At 48.9% G+C, this 18,326-nt stretch overlaps 1 protein-coding gene across 1 annotated transcript; it reads right to left on the reverse strand.

Annotated features, from left to right (window-relative positions):
• Positions 1-3,672: 3,672 nt before the first annotated feature.
• Positions 3,673-6,530, reverse strand: A4GNT (alpha-1,4-N-acetylglucosaminyltransferase). Its single transcript, XM_065640193.1, has 3 exons — positions 6,414-6,530; positions 5,227-5,676; positions 3,673-4,284 (listed from the first exon to the last, which is right to left on the reverse strand). The coding sequence occupies exons 1-3, from the start codon at positions 6,528-6,530 to the stop codon at positions 3,673-3,675; spliced, it is 1,179 nt and encodes a 392-aa protein (XP_065496265.1).
• Between the last annotated feature and the right edge of the window lie 11,796 nt (positions 6,531-18,326).

Raw genomic sequence — 18,326 nt, forward strand, 5'->3', positions numbered from 1 at the left:
AACGGCTGTGGATCAGTGTGATATTGTAGTTAACCACAGTTTCCCTTTAGAGGTTGCTCAGTTTTTAATTTTTTTGGTGCATACTTGAAAACGGCAGCTCAGCAAGCCCCTTCCCTTCCAGGCTCGTATGGGCAGCAAGGCTAATTTTTGTTATTGCTGTGATATACATACTGTTAGCAGCACTACAATGTCAAACAACCCAATTCATTGCATCAGGCAAAGTGGGGTTTACATATATATATACATATGCATACATAGGTGTAAAAATAGCCCTGACTCATAGCTGCGTGTTCTATCTGTTGGGAAACGGCGCAGGGTCCCTGCAGGTGAGGTTTTGTTGCACAAATGAACCACTTCTAAAGAGGAGGGGTTTGCAGGGAGCACTAATTAAAATCCCCTAACGATCTACCGCATACCCCAGGAGGCAGGGAGGTTGCATAACCTCGTTAATATTAACAAGGTCTTCACGCACCAAAGCCAGTTGTGTTTTCGCCTGGGTGTTAATGCCAACCTGCTGCTTAGCAGCACGGCTGCGGGTGCTGCAGCCTGCGGGGTTTTCCCCTCCAAAATTCCATATATAAGGTCTCAGACCACGCAAGCGTGGCCTCAGCAGGATTTCCATTTCCACTCCACCGTGCAAAAACACAGCTTGGCTGAAATGCTGGTGGAGATGAGTCTCAGAAAGCACGATGGGGTTTCATTTTCCAGGTGTGTTTGCTGTCCCAGCTCACGGCTGCTGGGCTGGGCTGGGCTGTCGCACGGTCCTTTTCTCTGGAAGCCTCAGCCTTTGGCAGGGAAATCTCGCTTTGTTTCCTTCTCCTCAGCCCTTCCCCACTGCCACCCTGGGGCCCTCCTCACCTTCCTGAACTCTTCAAGGGCTTTTTTTTTTTTGCTCCCTGCAAAGTCTATGAGTGCCCCAGGTGCTACCCTGTTTCCCTGAATATAAGACAGGGTCTTAGAAGTTTTGGAGCAAAAATTAATTTTACTATTTTACATGTATAGCTGCCCGGACACTATTAAAATTGACTTTTTTATATTTCGAGCATCCTCAAAAAACAGGTTGGGGCTTATTTTTGGGGAAACAGGGCAGCATCCCTGTGGATCTGGGAGCCTGCAAACTTTGGGAGATGCTTTATTGCGATGCAGAGAGGTGCCAGCGGATTCAGACGCTGCTCCAGCAGCTTTGTCTGGACCCCTCCCAAAAGAAACCATCACTGCCCACAATTTCTCAGCTTCTCCTCTTGCCAAAATACCATCTGAGATTCATGCCAAGCAGCAGTGGATTGGTAATTACTCGGGGCTGCAGGAGAATGTCCCCATGCAGGATCTGCGCTTGCTCCCGCTTTTTAGCTTTTGCTAAAAGACCCGGTAGCAAAGAACAGGCAGAAGTTGGGACGGGGTGGGAGCTCATTTGCAGAGGAGCCGCTCCACAACCCAGCAAAACCTCGGAAATGTTTCTGGCCTGAGCTCATCTGCAAAGGCAGCCGGAGCGGGTCCGCTCCCTGCGCGTCCCCCAGCCCGGGGGGTCTGGAGAGCCGAGACACAGCGCAGAAAAATGCAAAATACTCACTTGTTGCCGGAGATAAAGAGAAGAGCGGGGTGGTGGCAGGAGGATGGGGCTGTCCGGAGGGAAGCTGGGAGGGTTTTTTGGGCTGTGACACTCCCCCCCCAGCCCATTAAAGGCAAAGTCACGGAGGAAAAGCAGCGGGCAAAACCTGCTCTGAGAGAGTGGGGAGCAGAATTAAACCAGTGTGGAGGGCACTGGGCTGTGAAACTCAACGGCCCTGGGCTGAACTGGGAGAGTTTGAGCCTGGGAAAGGGAAGAACAAATATTCCCCCACTGGCAACCCGCTGCCCTTCTACTGTTCGGCAGCGCCTGTTGCGATAGGGCAAGGGGTGATGGTTTTAAACTAAAGGAGGGGAGATTCAGGCTGGATAAAGGGAAATTGTTGCCCTTGAGGGTGGTGAGAGCCTGGCCCAGGTTGGCCAGAGAGGTGGTGAATGAACCATCCCTGGAGACATCCCAGGCCAGGCTGGACGGGGCTCTGAGCAACCTGAGCTGGTGCAGATGTCCCTGCTCATGGCAGGGGGGGCACTGGGGAGCTGGGAAGGTCCCTGCAACCCAAACCATCTGTGATTCTATCCTGGTGCAGCTCCACTAACTCCAGCAATTACTGGTGGGGACACGGGGCTGGATTGAGGCTCAACCCCAGAGTCCAAACACAACGTGCACATAAACCCTGAACGCAGCGGGTTTTCTTTCCCAATTAATCCTTCTGCAACTTCTAGCTGCAGCAACCGGGCTGCCGATTGCAGCACGCTCCTTAGCCGCGGTGTTGACGGAAGATAGCATTGTGCAGATGGCAAACATGTGATGACGGGCAAGCGATCCGCCCCCGCCTTTCTGCTCCCGAGTTAAAAACAGCTGCTCAGACAGACTCGGAAAAGATTTGCAGGCTGGGCTGCGTTTTAGGGAGTTGGGTGGATACGCATTACCCTGGGGAAAAAAGTAAATGCAAGGCGATGCATTGCTCTGCAGCAGAAAAATAGTCTCTGCGTGCCCTGCTGGGGTTAAATGGGAATTTTCTTTTGCTACGCATAATGGATGGATAATCCCCCAAATTAAGCAGCACGGAGGGAGTTCAGAGAGGCTGGTGGGCTGTTGTGGCCCATGGGAATGGCAGGTCCTGGGTGCTGGCAGGAGCAAACCCTGCGGGAACCAGCACCTTCGGGGTGAGCAGGATGCCAGCGAGAGGGAAGAAGGCCACAAAAATGTGGCATGGGAAATGAAAACGGAGATAAAAAGGCAAAAGTAAATGGCACAGGTGACCAGGGACTTTCTAGAGCTGCTGGACCTCATGTGCAGAGTAGCTCAAATGCATTCATTGCAAAGGGATTTGAGAGATCTGGAGGGGCATCCGCATCGTTTCTTGGTGCCTCTGTTCCTCCCCTCCACAGGGCAGTGCAGCCCCTTTCTGGAAGGAGCCAAAGGAGAAGTGCAGGGGCACAAATATGCACAAAATGGGACTCATTTTCCAGGGGCATGCAGGGGAAAGCAAGCTCAGAGGAGTGGTGGTTTATTAACCATTTTATTTTCACTTGCACTGGTGCGATCCCTCTCAAAAACGTAGGGTGTAAAGATTGTGTGAGAAAAACACAGATCAATGAAAAGACAGTGATTTGGGCTTCTCTTTGTTAGCAATTCCTGTCAACCATCCTCTGCTATACATTTGCATTACGCTTGCCTCAGAGGCTTCACCTCAGTCCAAAGCCCGTTGTGTTTGTGACTTTTCTGACATGGGCAGCTGCCAACAGCGCCAAGAGGTGCAGAGATTAAATTCCTTGCAGGAGGCCACGGATCTCTTTAGGAACTTTTCCCTTGGAAAAGCTCGGTAGTAAGGCCTGTGAGTCCATTTGATTCAGGAAGGTTTGGTTCATGAGCACCTATAAAGGAACAGAACTGAGGCAGAAGTGTCCTTAGTGTCACTGGAGGCTACGTCGGATGGATACCCACCACCATTCTGCACGTGCTCCTCCAAGGGAGGAGGGATGGTGGTTATGAAAAGGTCTGTCTTTCTCCTACAAAACCAGCTACTTGCATGCGTGGTGACTGTATTTTGGCCCGAGGATGGAGAGGACTGGAAAGGTGACCCCTCTCCTCCTTATGCCACATCACACAACGTCCTCAGACTGTGCGAAATCCCTCAGCTCCGCGTTTTGGATGAGGTCCTCATACGTGGTGGGGCAGTAGGCTTTGTACAGCTTTTCAACCAGCGTGTTGCTGCCCGCCACCACGGCTCTCCGGTTGCGGTTCATGAAGTTCCACAAGTGGAGCGCGTAGGAGTGGTTGAAATTGGGGCTTTTGTCCCACACCTCGTAGTACCGGCCCCAGGCTGGGTACGGGATGGGGTAGAAACGCTGGGGATTGAGGAAGGAGATGTTCTGGCAGCTGTGGTCCTCGGTGCCTTTGAAATCCGTCAGATTGCAGATGGCCTTGAGCATCCTTGTCATTAAAAAGGGCCCCTGGTTCCCCCAGATGTTCCCGTTGTACTTGAGAACAAAGTTCTCCATGCAGTCCCAGATGAATTTGTGGTGGGCAGGGAAGCCAAAGATCCCGTTGCTGGAAAACCGCGATTTCTGCGCCGCTAGGAAGCTTTCCTCGGGGATGGGCCTGATGGAGATGACGTCTGTGTCCATGTAGATGCCCCCGTACTTCCAAATGAGCGCCAGTCTGCTGGCATCGGAGCTGATGTGGACCCAGTTCTTCTCCTGCTCCGGGACCACCTGCAGAGTTGGAAAGGTGAGACAGCGATGCCGTTGGCAGAGAACGGACCACATCCATCCTTTGGACACAAATGGCCCCATAAAACCACACCTGCAAATGCCCCTGACCACCCTTTCTTTCTCCAGCCACTGAATTTTATTGGAATAAGATAAGGGGGCAGGGCAGAGCAACGCTCCGTTAATATAAATGACTGCAGGAACGTTTCACAGGCGCTTTGATGGAACCTATGACGTTAAATCAATGCTACCATGAATCATTGCTGGCTATTTCAGTGGGACTCAACCCACTGAACACACTCCCGGTTCTTTGAAACAGGCTGGAGTGGATTTTTGGGGCTGTTGGTATTTGGAGTAATTTTTTTTTTCTCGGCAGAAGGAAGAGTTTGGAAGAAATATTCCTGCTCTGCCCAGAGATGGAGCCAAACAAATTTGACAAAAGCTACTTGTGAGCAGTTCACCGGGAACTTATGTCCAGGGAGGAGCTCGTGAGATCCCACCTTGGGTTTGCATATTGCAAAACTGAAATTTCTCCCGCGTCTTATCTACTGCAGGCTCTGTCAGTGTGTGGCAGCATTAACAAACACCCAGATGACTCGGGCAGCACATTTTGTTCAACCAGCTTCTGTCGAGAAACATTACTAAGCGATGTTTTATCAAAACACGTTTGCGATCTATTTTTACCAATGGTTCCTTTGCCAAAAAATCCGATTCTCCAGAAAGGGAGGGGAAATGCTGATAGTGTGTTCAATAAACAGATAGATGAATACACTGCAAAACATGGCAAAAATGAATCTATTCTGAACCAAAAAATTAAAAGTGACTAATTTCACATAGCCACGCTTGCATTCCTCCATTCTTTTTAAGCCTACTTCAGACCATTTCCCCCCCGCTATTTATAACTATTTTCCTATTTCTCCATTTTCCCCTTATTATAACTCTCACCTCATTGTACCATTGGAGCAGAGGGGTCTCCTGGAAGACGGTTTCCATCTGGAGAGGAAAAATGAAGACATTCTTCATAGAAGACAAAAGCGAGAAGGCTGCATAGCTGGAGTTTAAGTCGAAGGCCGTGTCGTTCGTAAGTCCCTTCATGAAGAGGATGATGGGCCGGTCCTGGTAGATCCTGGCAGCAGACTCCACCGAGCAGGACACCAGCGGAGGTGGCTCCAGCCGCTCCGTTGTCTCCAGAAAGATGATGCTTTTGCCGAGGTTCAAGACCTCCTCCGGTGTCAGGAAGTGCTTGGACATAGGCATGTAGGAGAAGAAGCAGCTGGACAGCAGGGAGATCTCGTACAAAATGCCCGAGACGAAGAAGAAGCAGAGGCATATCTGGATTTTCTTCAACATTCTTGCTTTCCCTGGGCCTTTGGGGACATGCCTTGGACATGGATGCTAAGGAGAGACAAGGAAAAGCAAAAAATAAATGCCAGGGTTACTACTTAGCAGGACTGGGAAATGGTAGGAGGTGGCTTTGGATAGTGTAGCATGGAGGGCAGTTTGGTGAAGCTCATGCCTTCACCCCAGGAGACAAGTGTGGCAAGATGCCTCATGGTGCAGAGGGCTCTACCCCAGGGAGTGAAGTGCTGGGGTTCCACCTCCTCAACCCCAGCCAGGCGGGGGGGACCTGGAGAGGTCTTGAAGAAGGGACACACAATTATGTCCCATGGCACATTGGGCTGGCTGAGAGGGAAGGACCAAGGAGAGCAAGGTGAGACAGATGACCTCTCCCATGCCAAGGCAAGGACCCCCAACCCCATCCCTGGGGCAGGCTGGTGGAGCAAACTGTTCCCCAGCACTGCAGCATCATGGCAACGTGTGCTTGTCCATGAGCAGGAGATGTCCAGGGGATCTGAAGAGCAAAATGTGCCGGAGGAATTAGGTGGCCAAAGGGACTGTGAATGCCAGTGAGGGGAAGGTCATGATTAGAGCTTGGGGTGTGTCAGCCAAAGCTAAAGCATTAGCATGGAGGCATCAAAGTCTTCTTCCCAGTCCGCCCCTTCTGCTCACACGTCAACCCTGAAGGCCATGAGGGACTCAGGTCTTGCAGGGTTGGGAGCTGCAGAAGGACCAGAAGCAGATGTCAGCATAGGAAGCAGATGGTTTTGTATAAGCACGGAACTAGGACCTACCTGGATTATAGCTCTGACAAATCCACGTTTCCAGCTTGTTTGCTTGCCATGACGGTGGCAAGCAGGCTTCTTCGAAGCCCAGCTCCTTGGTGAGGACACCCAAACCGTCTGGAGCATGCAAAGGGCTTTCTGAAGGCAGGAGACTGAAGCACGGAGGAAAACTGGCTCTGCTGCCGGCTGAATCCCAATCCCAGAAACAGTTTGGGGCCAACGGGACCCACCTAAAAGGGCAAAGAAGGGGCAGATTTTAGGTGAGACCCATGTCATGCCTACATCAACCCAGCTCCTCATTCCTGGTGTCACCACGACATGAGCCCAGTGAGTTCCTGCCGGTAAGAGACAGGATTGAATCTTATCTTCATTGCACTCTTTGACAGGCTCGTGATACAAGGAAATTCCCTTCCAAGATGCCACCTGGTTGCATCTGAGCAACCACATTTGCCCTGCAGAGACCACGAGCCAGGGGCCAGCGGAGGGGGGACGCTTTGAATGACAACCCCATATCCAAGCGACCCCTGGAAGTGTTTAAAACTTGATTAGTTAAAGGGAATGGGAGTAAATATGGCTCTGTGTGCTTGGTTAATTAATGAGGCACTTTACCATGTCACCCAACCAGAATATAGATAAGTCCACAGTTAACAAACTCGGTGGAAATTCCCCTGCAAGTGCTCGAAGCCGTGGCAGCTCCTTATCCATTTCTCAGAGCTAGATCAAATCGAATTAAATATTAAAGCGGTGCCTGTTCCCATCAGTACGGCTTTCCATGCCGCATAGCCCATTTTTGCTGTTTTTCATCGCCACAGCACCGAGTTTCTCATTACACCCCAGGTTCCTGTGACAGCAGGGGAGAAGATGCCAGGGGTGACGTGGGTGACAATGCTATTTCCACCAGGCACCTGTGTGGCTGTGGGTACGATCTGCTGGACAAAGCCAGCAGGTTTTCAGCCCGCAGAGGAGGGAATGCTGCTTTTTTAATAGCAGTATTAGTGTTTTTCCCTTAGTTTTCCCGCTGTCTTGTGTTGCCCCAGCGCTTTGCAGAGGAGCCGCTGCTTCGAGAGGCAGCACCCTGCACCCAGGGCCTCCCTGCAGGTATCAGATTTGAACGGAAGACGGAGAACGGAGAGTAAATAAAAGCGGTTTGGAAATGACATGTTCTCAGTCCCGGAGATAAAGTAGCCCAGGTGCAGCATGAAAGCCTGGTGCTGAGCCCAGCAGCAGAAGCGAGATGAAAATAAACCACATTAACTTGAACTACAAAATTTCCTCCCACGTTCACCTCCTGCCTTTCTCAGCCACGCGCTTCCGACTCAACTCCAGCCACTTGAAAATAAAACAGAAGGAAAAAGTTGCCTCCTGGCAGCTCCCTCACCAATCTCAGCTTGGCCAGATTTTCGGGCTTATTTTTTTTTTTCCCCCATTCCCAAACAGTGCCTGACTCTGTGTCTGTGCTGCTCCAGTGCAGCCCAGGGACTGCAGCTCCTTTGCAATTTCTCAATCTCGATGCCGCTCTCTTGGCAATGCTTGCTCGGAGCGGAAAACCTGGGCTTTGCTTTGATTAGAAATGGGACCACCAGAACGTTCCCATTACCGGATTAATATTTCTTCTTTGACGGCCTAAAGATCTGATGTCTCAGGTCTTTATGAGCAGCCTAGCAAAGCCGCGCTCGCAATAGTCGTTCAAATTTAAAACAGTCCGAAAGGCATTTTATTTGCAAATTGTGGGGAGAGAATAAGTAGACACTCCAACAGATACCGGCTCTGTGTACGACATTGTGAAGAGAAATGCGAATCTTCATCGTCTCATTCTGGGAAATTGTTTTGCTTGGTTGGTTTTCCAAAACCCCTATGTGGCGAGTTATGAATTCTCATCACATTTGACCTGGAGGCTGCCGTTATCAAAATGTTCACTTCCCTGCTCAAGTTAAAAGGACTGCAGAACCGAATGTTAAAAATAAATCCCAGCCACTGAATAGATTACCCTGCTGAGTGGGTTGCTCTTCGGGATGCAGCAGACGGCATGCTGGCTTGATGGCCCATCTTGTAAAGATATTTCTTTTCCCAGGGCAATTTCAGTATTTCAAGTGCAAGATGAAAATGGGTGGGAGACTACAAGAGAGATTACTAGAAATGCAGGCGCTACAGCTCTGTTACTGCCACGCGATAATTCCTCCCCGGTGCCTGTGAGACACGTGAGGCAGCAAGGTAGAGTGGGATTTTTTCAGTAAATGCCACCAAATGGGGTAAATCAACCCGCCGGGGTGCTGGTGGCTCTGGACACCCCCAGCATGTCACAGCCCGGGGTCCCCGCGGTGACAGCTGGGGATCTGTCACCCCCTCCCAGGACAGCCTGTGGGGCACAACCAGCCCCGCAGGGACTCAGGACACCGGCTCAGCTTGCACAGGGACTAAGTCTTCGCCTCATTTGCCAAATGGAGCTTTTTTAATTTAAAAAAAAAAAAAAAATAGCACCTGCAGCTTTCAGTTTGCACAGCCCTTTAGTTCAGATCTGGTTGGAGTTTCAGACTATCTGAAGCGAGGTGCCTGCATTACAAATTAACAGGTGGTACACACATCACGGTCCTTCGGCAACGCCAAACTCCACTGTCACTGAATCCTCATCCCCGCAGCCCCTGGGGATCCCTCAAATTCAATTCAGATTCAAGAGAGAGGCTCCCATCCTCTCGTCTTTCTTCCAAGAACCAGTGGGGTTTGCATTTGGATCAGCATCCGTCAGCTGGGTGACTGTCGGTATTTCTCCTGGCAGGGAATGACCCCAAGGCTGTTTGTAAAATGCACGGTACTGCTTGAACCTACATGGGTTTACTTTCATATTTTTATAGAATCTGCACGAGTAAATTACAGCTATAATCAAGTTCGCGCACATGCGTGCACTTAATCATAGAATCATTTTGGTTGGAAGAGACCCTCAAAGCCAGTGTCTTCCAGATTTAACACCAGGCGCGTTTGGAAACCTCTTCCAAAAGGAAAACCTGCAGAAGAATATATCGTATTCGTCGCAGACTGTAATTAGTGCAGCCTTCCCAACTGGCGCAAGCAAAGGGGCTTCTTACTGCACCGCTTCTCACCTGCTTTCTGATTCCCCGACCTGGCAAGTTGAGAGATAAAGCAAAACTCACCTCTTGGCTGCAAAAAACAGGTGAAGTGTGCGGTCTGTTGGGAAGCAAAGCCAAGCTGGACCCCACTGGAAGGTGTCCCCAGGTGGTGGCGAGTCCTTTGCCTCTGCCAGAGGAGCTGCACTGCCTCTCTGCTATCTTCTGCCCTGCCAGGGCTTGGAGCAGCCTCATGGCTCGCTCTCCAGCCACTCTGGTGTTTGCATTCTTGGTGCGCTGAGATAAGGCTGAGGAAGGAGCTTGGGCTGTGTTTTCCGAGGAACTCGCAGCACGAGGTCCTTTGGGTGGCCAAACGTGAGCCCCACCGCTGTCATGACGTGAGAGATGGGTGGGACTGAGCCAAGTGGGTGCCAAAAGGCAGATCATTGGAACCTTTTTTTGGGGTGTTTTACAGCATACTAAGCCTTTTCTCTTTGTATTATATCTAGAACAGCATTTGTGGAGGCTACTTTGCAACCACAGCTTAGATCTCTTTGGCCTGTAGCAAAGAACATCGATGCTCTGAATGGTTCCAAGGCAGGCAACCACAGGGCCTCCTACAGAAACACATCCCAGTGAACACCACACATCCTGAACTGGCTGCCCAACGAGCTCAGGTGCCCGCCCAGCTCCCTGGTAGAGTTCAGGCAGGCAGGGAGGTTTGCTGACCCATCTTTCTGCTTATCCTCACAACCTGTCCCCAGGAGGAAGCCTTGAGTGGTACAGGAGCACCATAAGGTGCCTTCAGGATTGGGATGACCCACCTCTAGTTGGAAGGATCCCCCTGAGCTTTCCTGGCCCTGGGGTGTGAGGGGTATGAACTTCAGTGACTGTCCTGTGCTGGGACAGCAGAATTTTTAAGGGAGAGGTGGAACATTAGCTACGAAGAGAAATCCCATCCATCCTGCAACCCTGAGCCGTGCTGGACCAGCGCTGCCCAGCCCATGCGAGGAGACCAGAGCATCCTGTTGGGATGCAAACCCCCAGCTCCTAGTCACCCACAGCAATCGGGCTCTTTGCACCTCCCCTCCTGCTGCTTTATTCCCTTCTTCTCCTGATTTCTGGCAAGGCTATGAATCCAGGGAAGATTTAGAGTCATAGAATCATTTTGGTTGGAAGAGACCCTCAAGATGGTCAAGTCCAACTGTTAACCGAACACTGGCACTAAACCATGTCCCTGAGAACCTCATCTCCACGTCTGCTAAACCCTTCCAGGGATGCTGAACCAGCAGGGTTGGAAGCTTTCTCCAGCCAACAGATGCCGGCAGCCCCACATTTTGCACATGCAAGCATGGCAAAAACACTAATTTGCCACCCAGAAAACAACTTATCTCCTGGGAGAGTTGGGTTTGTTCAGCCTGGCAAAGAAAAGGCTCTGGAGAGACATTATCGTGAATTTTCAATACTTAAAAGGAGCTTATAAGAAAGATGGGGATAGACTTTTTAGTAGGGCCTGTTACAATAGGACAAGGGATGATGGTTCTACACTAGAAGAGGGTAGAATCAGAATAGAATTAAGGAAGGAATTGGCCCTGAGGGTGGTGAGAGCCTGGCCCAGGTTGGCCAGAGAGGTGGTGGCTGAACCATCCCTGGAGACATCCCAGGCCAGGCTGGACGGGGCTCTGAGCAACCTGAGCTGGTGCAGATGTCCCTGCTCATGGCAGGGGGGGCACTGGGGGAGCTGGGAACGTCCCTTCACCCCAAACCATTCTGTGATTCTATGAAAAGCTGCTCAGCAAATCTCCTCCGCAGCTTGTAGCAGCAGCAGGAAGCCAGCCTGCCTGCTCTTAAAAAAGGAGGCACAGAATATACCAGGGTGTGCCGGTTTGCTGCGGGCCGGCTCAGGGGGACCCCACCTCGCCCCACCGCAGGGTGCAAAGGTCTTGCCCCCGGCTTTGTTTGCCCTCCTGCCTACGTGTTTCCTGCTGCAGAGAGCTGGCGGAGGATGCAAGCACGGCCAGGCAGAGCAAACAGTGCCCACGGAAAGCTATCGAGATAGTCAGGGCTTAATCAGCAGATAAGCACCCTGGGTGAAAACACAAGGAGGGCTCCAACTCCAAAGAAGTCCCTCAGGGAATGACGTAGGTGAGGAGCCCCCCCTCACATCCCAGCACACCTCTCTGCCAGAAACCCTCTCCTTCAGCAAACACTTGCTCAGGTCCATCGTTTGCAGTTTGACCTGCAAGGAACTAGGATGGATGGTGTCCAGCTCAAAGCCAGGAGGCTCCTCTGGGGATGAACACATCCTTCCATCCACCCATTGAATCATAGAGCAGTTTGGGGTGAAGGGCCCTCCCCAGCTCCCCCAGTGCCCCCCCTGCCCTGAGCAGGGACATCTGCACCAGCTCAGGTTGCTCAGAGCCCCGTCCAGCCTGGCCTGGGATGTCTCCAGGGATGGTTCATCCACCACCTCTCTGGCCAACCTGGGACAGGCTCTCACCACCCTCAGGGCCAACGATTCCTTCCTCATGTCCAGCTTGAATCTCTCTTCAAAATGTTAATCCTCCGCAACCACCCTGGTGACCCTCCACTACACCCTCTCTGGTTTTCCAATGTCTTTCTCATCCTGGGGCCCCAAAGCTGGATTCAGTAGCCAGCTATGCCCCCCTTACTGCCAAGACAAGGGGAATAAACCCTTCCTTATGGTGCTTAGTTTTGAACAGGACCTCTTGAAAACCAGCCTCAGCGTTCACAAATACGGGGAGAAACGTGCCTGGATGTGCTCCCTTTGTACACTAATGTTTTATGCGTCTTACTTGCTGCTGTCAACTGCCAGCATGTATATCTTTCGATATTTACTGAAAGCTCATGTCTTTTTTAGAATTATGTTGATCTGGTAGAAAACCGGTTTGCTCCTTTTAAGCTTTCTTAGTTATTTTACCAAAAATCAATAGCTGTCACTTAGGAAACAGTAAAGCACTTATACCTTACATGCATATAGACAAAAGTGAGGCTCATATCGCTTTGTTATAAAAAGAAGGACCCAGAGTTACAGCTCTTAAGCACGAGCTCCTCGGTTGATTCAGAGGAAGGCAGGGCCATGGGCACTAATGCACAGAGGAAAAAATATCAGAGCAAGGAATGCAAGGAGCTGAATTGTGCCAAATTACAAGCAATTGTAAAGCAATATATCTGTGCTTAAAGGTTTCCATATTTATATTTCTAACACTCTCAATGTCCATACAGCTTTAGAGATAAAGCATGTGTAATGACTAAAAAGGCAGCCACCATATCTGCAATATGACAAGTTCACTTTTATATGCCTAATTTTACTTTGTTAAGCTTTTTGCAACTTCCCAGCTTGCGATAGCATCGCGCTCTGCAAACACGTGTACATTATTATAGCCTGCCTCCACTTTAATTTAGTCGTCCCTTGCGATATTAATTTATACATCATCACACCAAGACTTGCGGGAACTAACAGATTTTAAGTGTTTTCTGCATTTTTTTTTCCTGCCTTTGTTTTTTCACAAGGGATTGTTAACTGAAGACATGATGCTGTCAGTACAGCATAGAGGGAGATGGTTTAGTTGGGGGCGCTTCTAGTTTTGCCTTTACATCACGAAGGCTTTTTGTGCCGGTCTATCAGAGTGCAAACACCATTAGACCTTGAGGGCCTCACTTGGCAAAAAAAAAATAAAATACTTTCTAAAAATCTACTCCCATTAGAAACGGCTCTGTTTCCTCTGAGCAGAGCCAGTGTAAACTACCAGTTTACGTGTTACAGATTGTATCGCAGCCACCGAGATTCAGGCTGTGCCAATCCTGCAGTCCCTGCAAGGCAAAAAAAAAAACCCCAAAAACTAGAACCCACCAGCAATTTTCGTGCGGGCAGGATGGTCCAGAGCAAATCCACCCCTGTCCGACCCACAGCTGCAAGCCTGATTTTGCTGGACCCCACAGAGCTCCCAGCCCCTAAATAAGAAAAATGCTGGGAAATGGTAAAAGCAGGAGCTGGGTGCTGAGCAGTGATGGACGCACATCTGGAGTAAGTGCAGTAGAAATCTGCAGCAAAAGTCCATCAGAAAAATCATGCTTGGTTTTATTACCATTTTGTGGATAGCCAGCGACAAGAGCTTTCTATATTAATGAATTCATTGGATTCATATTTCAAAAATAATAAATGTTGTTACTATTATTATTATTGGAATGAATTTCTCTATTATGTGGTGAGTGATTGTAGCTACTTACTGCCTCCAGCACAGGAACCACCTAAGGAATAATACAAGCAAATAATATTTCTGTAGTTGTTGCTACAGGGTTGTGTTGAGGTTTGGTTTGGTTTTTTTAAGTGGGGAAGGTATTAACCAGAACAACAGCAACAATGATAACAGAAATAAAGTCATTATAAGGTTTTGTATAACACTAGCAATTTTTTTTTCAGGCAAGTTTAGTTCGGGGCACATGACTTAACGCTTCTGTGAGGGTTTTTTCCCCCTTGATTTCTTGGCGCTCTGCCTCTAATAACAGCTTCACACTTTCTGCCTGCTTCATCCTATGTACAGAGGAAGGGAAGCCAAACAAATCTCAGCACAATGACTTCCTGATCCAAAGATTGCCAAGGAGGAAGACGAGGCTCTTTGCTTCAAAACCCCCTTATCGACACCTATTAGTCCGCGTGTGCCTCCTCGTCTCGTGTACTTTGGAGGTGGGGCCCATGGGCACCTTCGGTACCGCAGCTTTTATTCTCACGAGCTCATCCGCAGAACGCCGAGCGCTGCCAAAGAGCAGAGGAGATGAACCGACTGACCAGAAATGATGCACTCGCCAGCTAAACCTGGGTAATGAGCGGATAGAGCGGGTCAGCTGCAATCGACGGCTTTCCTCCAGCTAGCCGACAGCGTGGAGAGTGGAAAAAAAAGGCAGAAAAGGCTGAAGATCTGCCTGGGAGGCACTCCAGTAGCTCTGCTAGCCTAGACCAGTCTCCCCTGCCATCACAGAAGGGTTTCGGGTAGAAGCAACAAGTCCCTCTTCACCCCCGTTATTAATATTTCTTCCCTAGAGTGGTCAGCAAGTCCCCTCACCGCCTCCTTTTCACGTGATGCCTCCACGCAAAGAGCCGCCGTGGCATTTGTGACACAGACAATTAGCAAAACATGGGACTTTCCAAGGGGCCTGATCTGGTTGTCAGGATATTTTGACATGAGGCCAATAGGATGGATTCAAAAAAGATGGGATCCCACCATGCCAAAATGCAACATTTGGTTGAGCATCTGCCAAAACAAAACTAGCAGACTGTTGAAAAGGCTGCATTTTCCAGTTTTTGGGGTTTTTTTAGGCATGTGCGATGACAAAGAGGATCACTGTGAGCATCTGTACCTGTGATAGCTGGGTCAGATGGAAGGGGCATTTATTAAAAATTCTAGGCAAAATTTAAACTTATGGCCCCAGCAAGTTGCTCTGCTGCCACACTGTAATAATCTCAGCATACCCCTAACCCAGAGTTCAGGATTTTTCCCTGTAATTATGTGAATATAGAGCCTTGGTCCATTGCAACAGAGTGGAGGAACCAGTCTCTTCCATGTTACTTTCATTTCAGTCATGCCACATCATGATTTGATTAAAAAAAAAAATAGAATTACATTTTGGTGGCTAAAATTAATAGGGAATTTACCCTCATTAACTCTGCTGACCACTTGTGCCTCCATGACATCAGATATGGTGTGACACCTTCCTATGAGCAACACTCTGCGCTGGGATGTTTAGAGGACCTCGTCTCTCCCAAGCACGGGAACAGTTTTCTGCAGTTACTTGGGAATTGCAGGGATGTCTCTGAGCAGTGAAGATCTGTCCTACATGGACAACTTGCAGCCATCCCTTCTGCCACTGGTCTTTGGGAGTTTGTGCTCCTATGAGGAACTGAGATGGGCTCCAGATCTTGAAGGAGGCTTATGAGAAAGATGGGGTGAGACTTTTTAGTAGGGCTTCTTGCGATAGGACAAGGGGCGATGGTTTTAAAACAAAAGAGGTTAGATTCAGACAATACATAGGGACAAATTGTTGGCCCTGAGGGTGGTGAGAGCCTGGCCCAGGTTGGCCAGAGAGGTGGTGGCTGAACCATCCCTGGAGACATCCCAGGCCAGGCTGGACGGGGCTCTGAGCAACCTGAGCTGGTGCAGATGTCCCTGCTCAGGGCAGGGGGGGCACTGGGGGAACCTTGAAGGTCCCTTCAACCCAAACCATTCTATGATTCTATGATGAGATGGTAGGGATGGACAAAAATGTCAAGACAGCAGAAAGGTTCATCTTCAAAGCGAGGGGAAGGCTAAAGCCAGACTGAGTGTGACCACACATATAAGGGAAAAAGAAAAGAATTGGAAGTTTCCCCAGTGAAATACATAAATGTAGGGAAGAAAGGAGAACAGCCAGCCAGCAAAAGCAGGACCAGGCTAAAAGGTAAAGTATTCCTTCCAAATTAAACAGATAACGAGTTTTTGATGGTAAAGGTGACATGGATTGAGGAGTGAAGGCAGTTACTTGGAATAAGAGGTGGGGAACAAAATCAGCCACATCAGCGGTCAAAGCAGGACCCTGGAGGAGACCCAGATGAAGCCTGAGGGGTCGGCGAAATCTCCATCCCGTTTGGGGAGAAGCAGCACATGGTGTGCAGCGGGGAGAGCAGAGGTTTCTAATGAGTCTTGCGGGTCAAATGGCACCGATTGAACCCCCACAAGCAAATGGATTATAAGGAAAGTAAAGGAAGATAAGGAAAATGAAAAGCATGAGCTAGCCAGCTACAGATGTGTTAACCCATTTATAGTTATACACAAGATTGTAGGACAAATTCTGAAGGAAACATTAATTAAAGGCACTGAGAAAAATGAGATAAAGTGCAACACAGGTTTACCAAAGGCAGTTTGTGCCAGACTGTGCTGACATCTTCCTTTGATAAGATAATTGGTTTTCCAGACAAGGGAAATTTGGTAGATCTAATCTATCTAGAGTTCAATAAAGCATTTGATATGGTGCCGCATGGGAAATTATTAGTGAAGCTTGAGAAAATGAGAATTAACAGAAGAACCCTGAAGTGGAGACTGGCGCAGAGACGGCAGCAGGATTGTCACGGGGGAAACTGGACCGGTGAGAGGTTGCTGGTGGGGCTCCAAAAACCCTGTCTTGAGACTGATCCTGGTCCATCTCTAAGGCTGGGCGCAGGCTGGTGAAGTTTGCTGGATTACCTAGATTTTCTGCAGCATGACTCACGTGCCCTGGGCGCTCACGACCTTGAAGGCTGAGGATGGGAGCATCGCTGCGGACTTTGTAGGGATGCACCTGCACCATGAGATGGCAATGTTGTTCCACCAAAGAGCATCCTTTTCCTCTCATCTTCTAGTTTTCGCTGTCTGGACGCATTTCGGTCCGTACTCCGAGAAAAATCAGTGACTGCAACTGTGAAACGACGATGATGGTGGAGGCTAAATCAGTCCTTGCGTGGCTCGAGCAACGTGGCTGTGGAAAATCAGCCTTCGTGTCTCCAGACTGAAAACATGCAGGTGAGCATGGTTAAATATGTCAGATGAGGAACAAAGCTTTGCTATCTTCACTGCAGATCCAGTCCAAATAATCTTTCCCAATATACAAAAAATAAAACCCAAACCAGGCAATGTTGCTCAGGGTAAGTGCAAATGTGTACGCATGTGCATGGCAGAGAAAGAGGGACAGGAGGAGAGAATTTTATATAGAAATAAAATCTGTGTATTCCTTCCCTGCATTTTTAGCTTAAATTACATCCAAATGCCATCTGATCAATTCAGCTGAAATGAGCCCTTAATCCTAATAACTCTTGATCACCTTTTTAAACCTTGGGAAACAGCAGGGAACGTGTTTGCGTTAAGTACTAACACCTTGATTCAAAAGTCTTTGGCGTGTACATAACTTATATAAGCATAAAATGCTCCCATTCATATTAAACAAGAAATCGGAGAGGGCCAAAGAAATGCTTTGAGCTGCTTTTTCCCCCGCCGTGCATCACTTCTGATCGCTCCAGCTCCTTTCTCAAATGAGAAGGTAGGGAAGGTACATTAAATCTTTATGAATTTAATGCAGCAGTGGGTTGCTTCTGCCTGGGCTGAGCTAAATACATCCCATTCGGACCCTTTCTGTGTACTAGAAATGTTTTAATCTAAAACAAAGCAGAGAAGATCAAGCAAACAAGAGGCTTCTGAAGGCACCTGGGAGGGAAATACCTGATGCTGAGTTTTACCTGCGACGGATTTAGCCAAGGAGAAGACTCATGATTTTCTTTAATGCTTTGATAAAAGGTTGGAGGATCTCATTATTCTTTAAATCTAGAACAATTTTGTTGGCTTTAATAAGTCTTCAGGGGGGGACTTTTAAATATTGAATTTGCTAAAGGATGCTGTTTCAGAGAAATGTGGGCGTTAGCAGTCCGCTGTAACTCCTTAGTCAATCATTAGTCATTATGATGCCTCCCGAAAGTTGAAATTCATGCATTATTATTCTTACTTTCTGGATTTCTTACCTTTTTTTAGTACCGGTGCAATCACTTCTTTGCCAGTGGTAGGCTACACAATAAAATCGTTTCTTTCTCCCTCTCATTTTACAGCTACCCAGGAATTTCTTTAGGTCATCTATCACTTACTAAATTATGTGTTAGAGTTGTAAGAGAGGAAGGGCTGGCAGGCAGCATCTCTTTTTATAGTAGTCTTGCACAAGCCTGGCCCCAGCTGCTCCAAATTAATGTGGGCCCAGTGGTGTAAATCAAGATGTATTCATTTGAATGCAGCCGTGATGATTTTTCCCAGCTGAGTGTTTGTTGGAGGCGGGGGGGTGGTGGCTTTTT

Source organism: Caloenas nicobarica, chromosome 8 (genome assembly GCF_036013445.1).
Source record: "Caloenas nicobarica isolate bCalNic1 chromosome 8, bCalNic1.hap1, whole genome shotgun sequence".
Lineage (NCBI taxonomy): Eukaryota > Metazoa > Chordata > Aves > Columbiformes > Columbidae > Caloenas > Caloenas nicobarica.

What these genes read in the sequence shown, in the direction of transcription:
- A4GNT (XM_065640193.1), bottom strand. Translation starts at nt 6,530, where the DNA reads ATGCTCCAGACGGTTTGGGTGTCCTCACCAAGGAGCTGGGCTTCGAAG. An exon ending in TTGTCAGAGCTATAATCCAG is followed by an intron (nt 5,677 to 6,413) that starts GTAGGTCCTAGT and finishes GTCTCTCCTTAG; the next exon opens with CATCCATGTCCAAGGCATGT. An exon ending in TGCTCCAATGGTACAATGAG is followed by an intron (nt 4,285 to 5,226) that starts GTGAGAGTTATA and finishes CCAACTCTGCAG; the next exon opens with GTGGTCCCGGAGCAGGAGAA.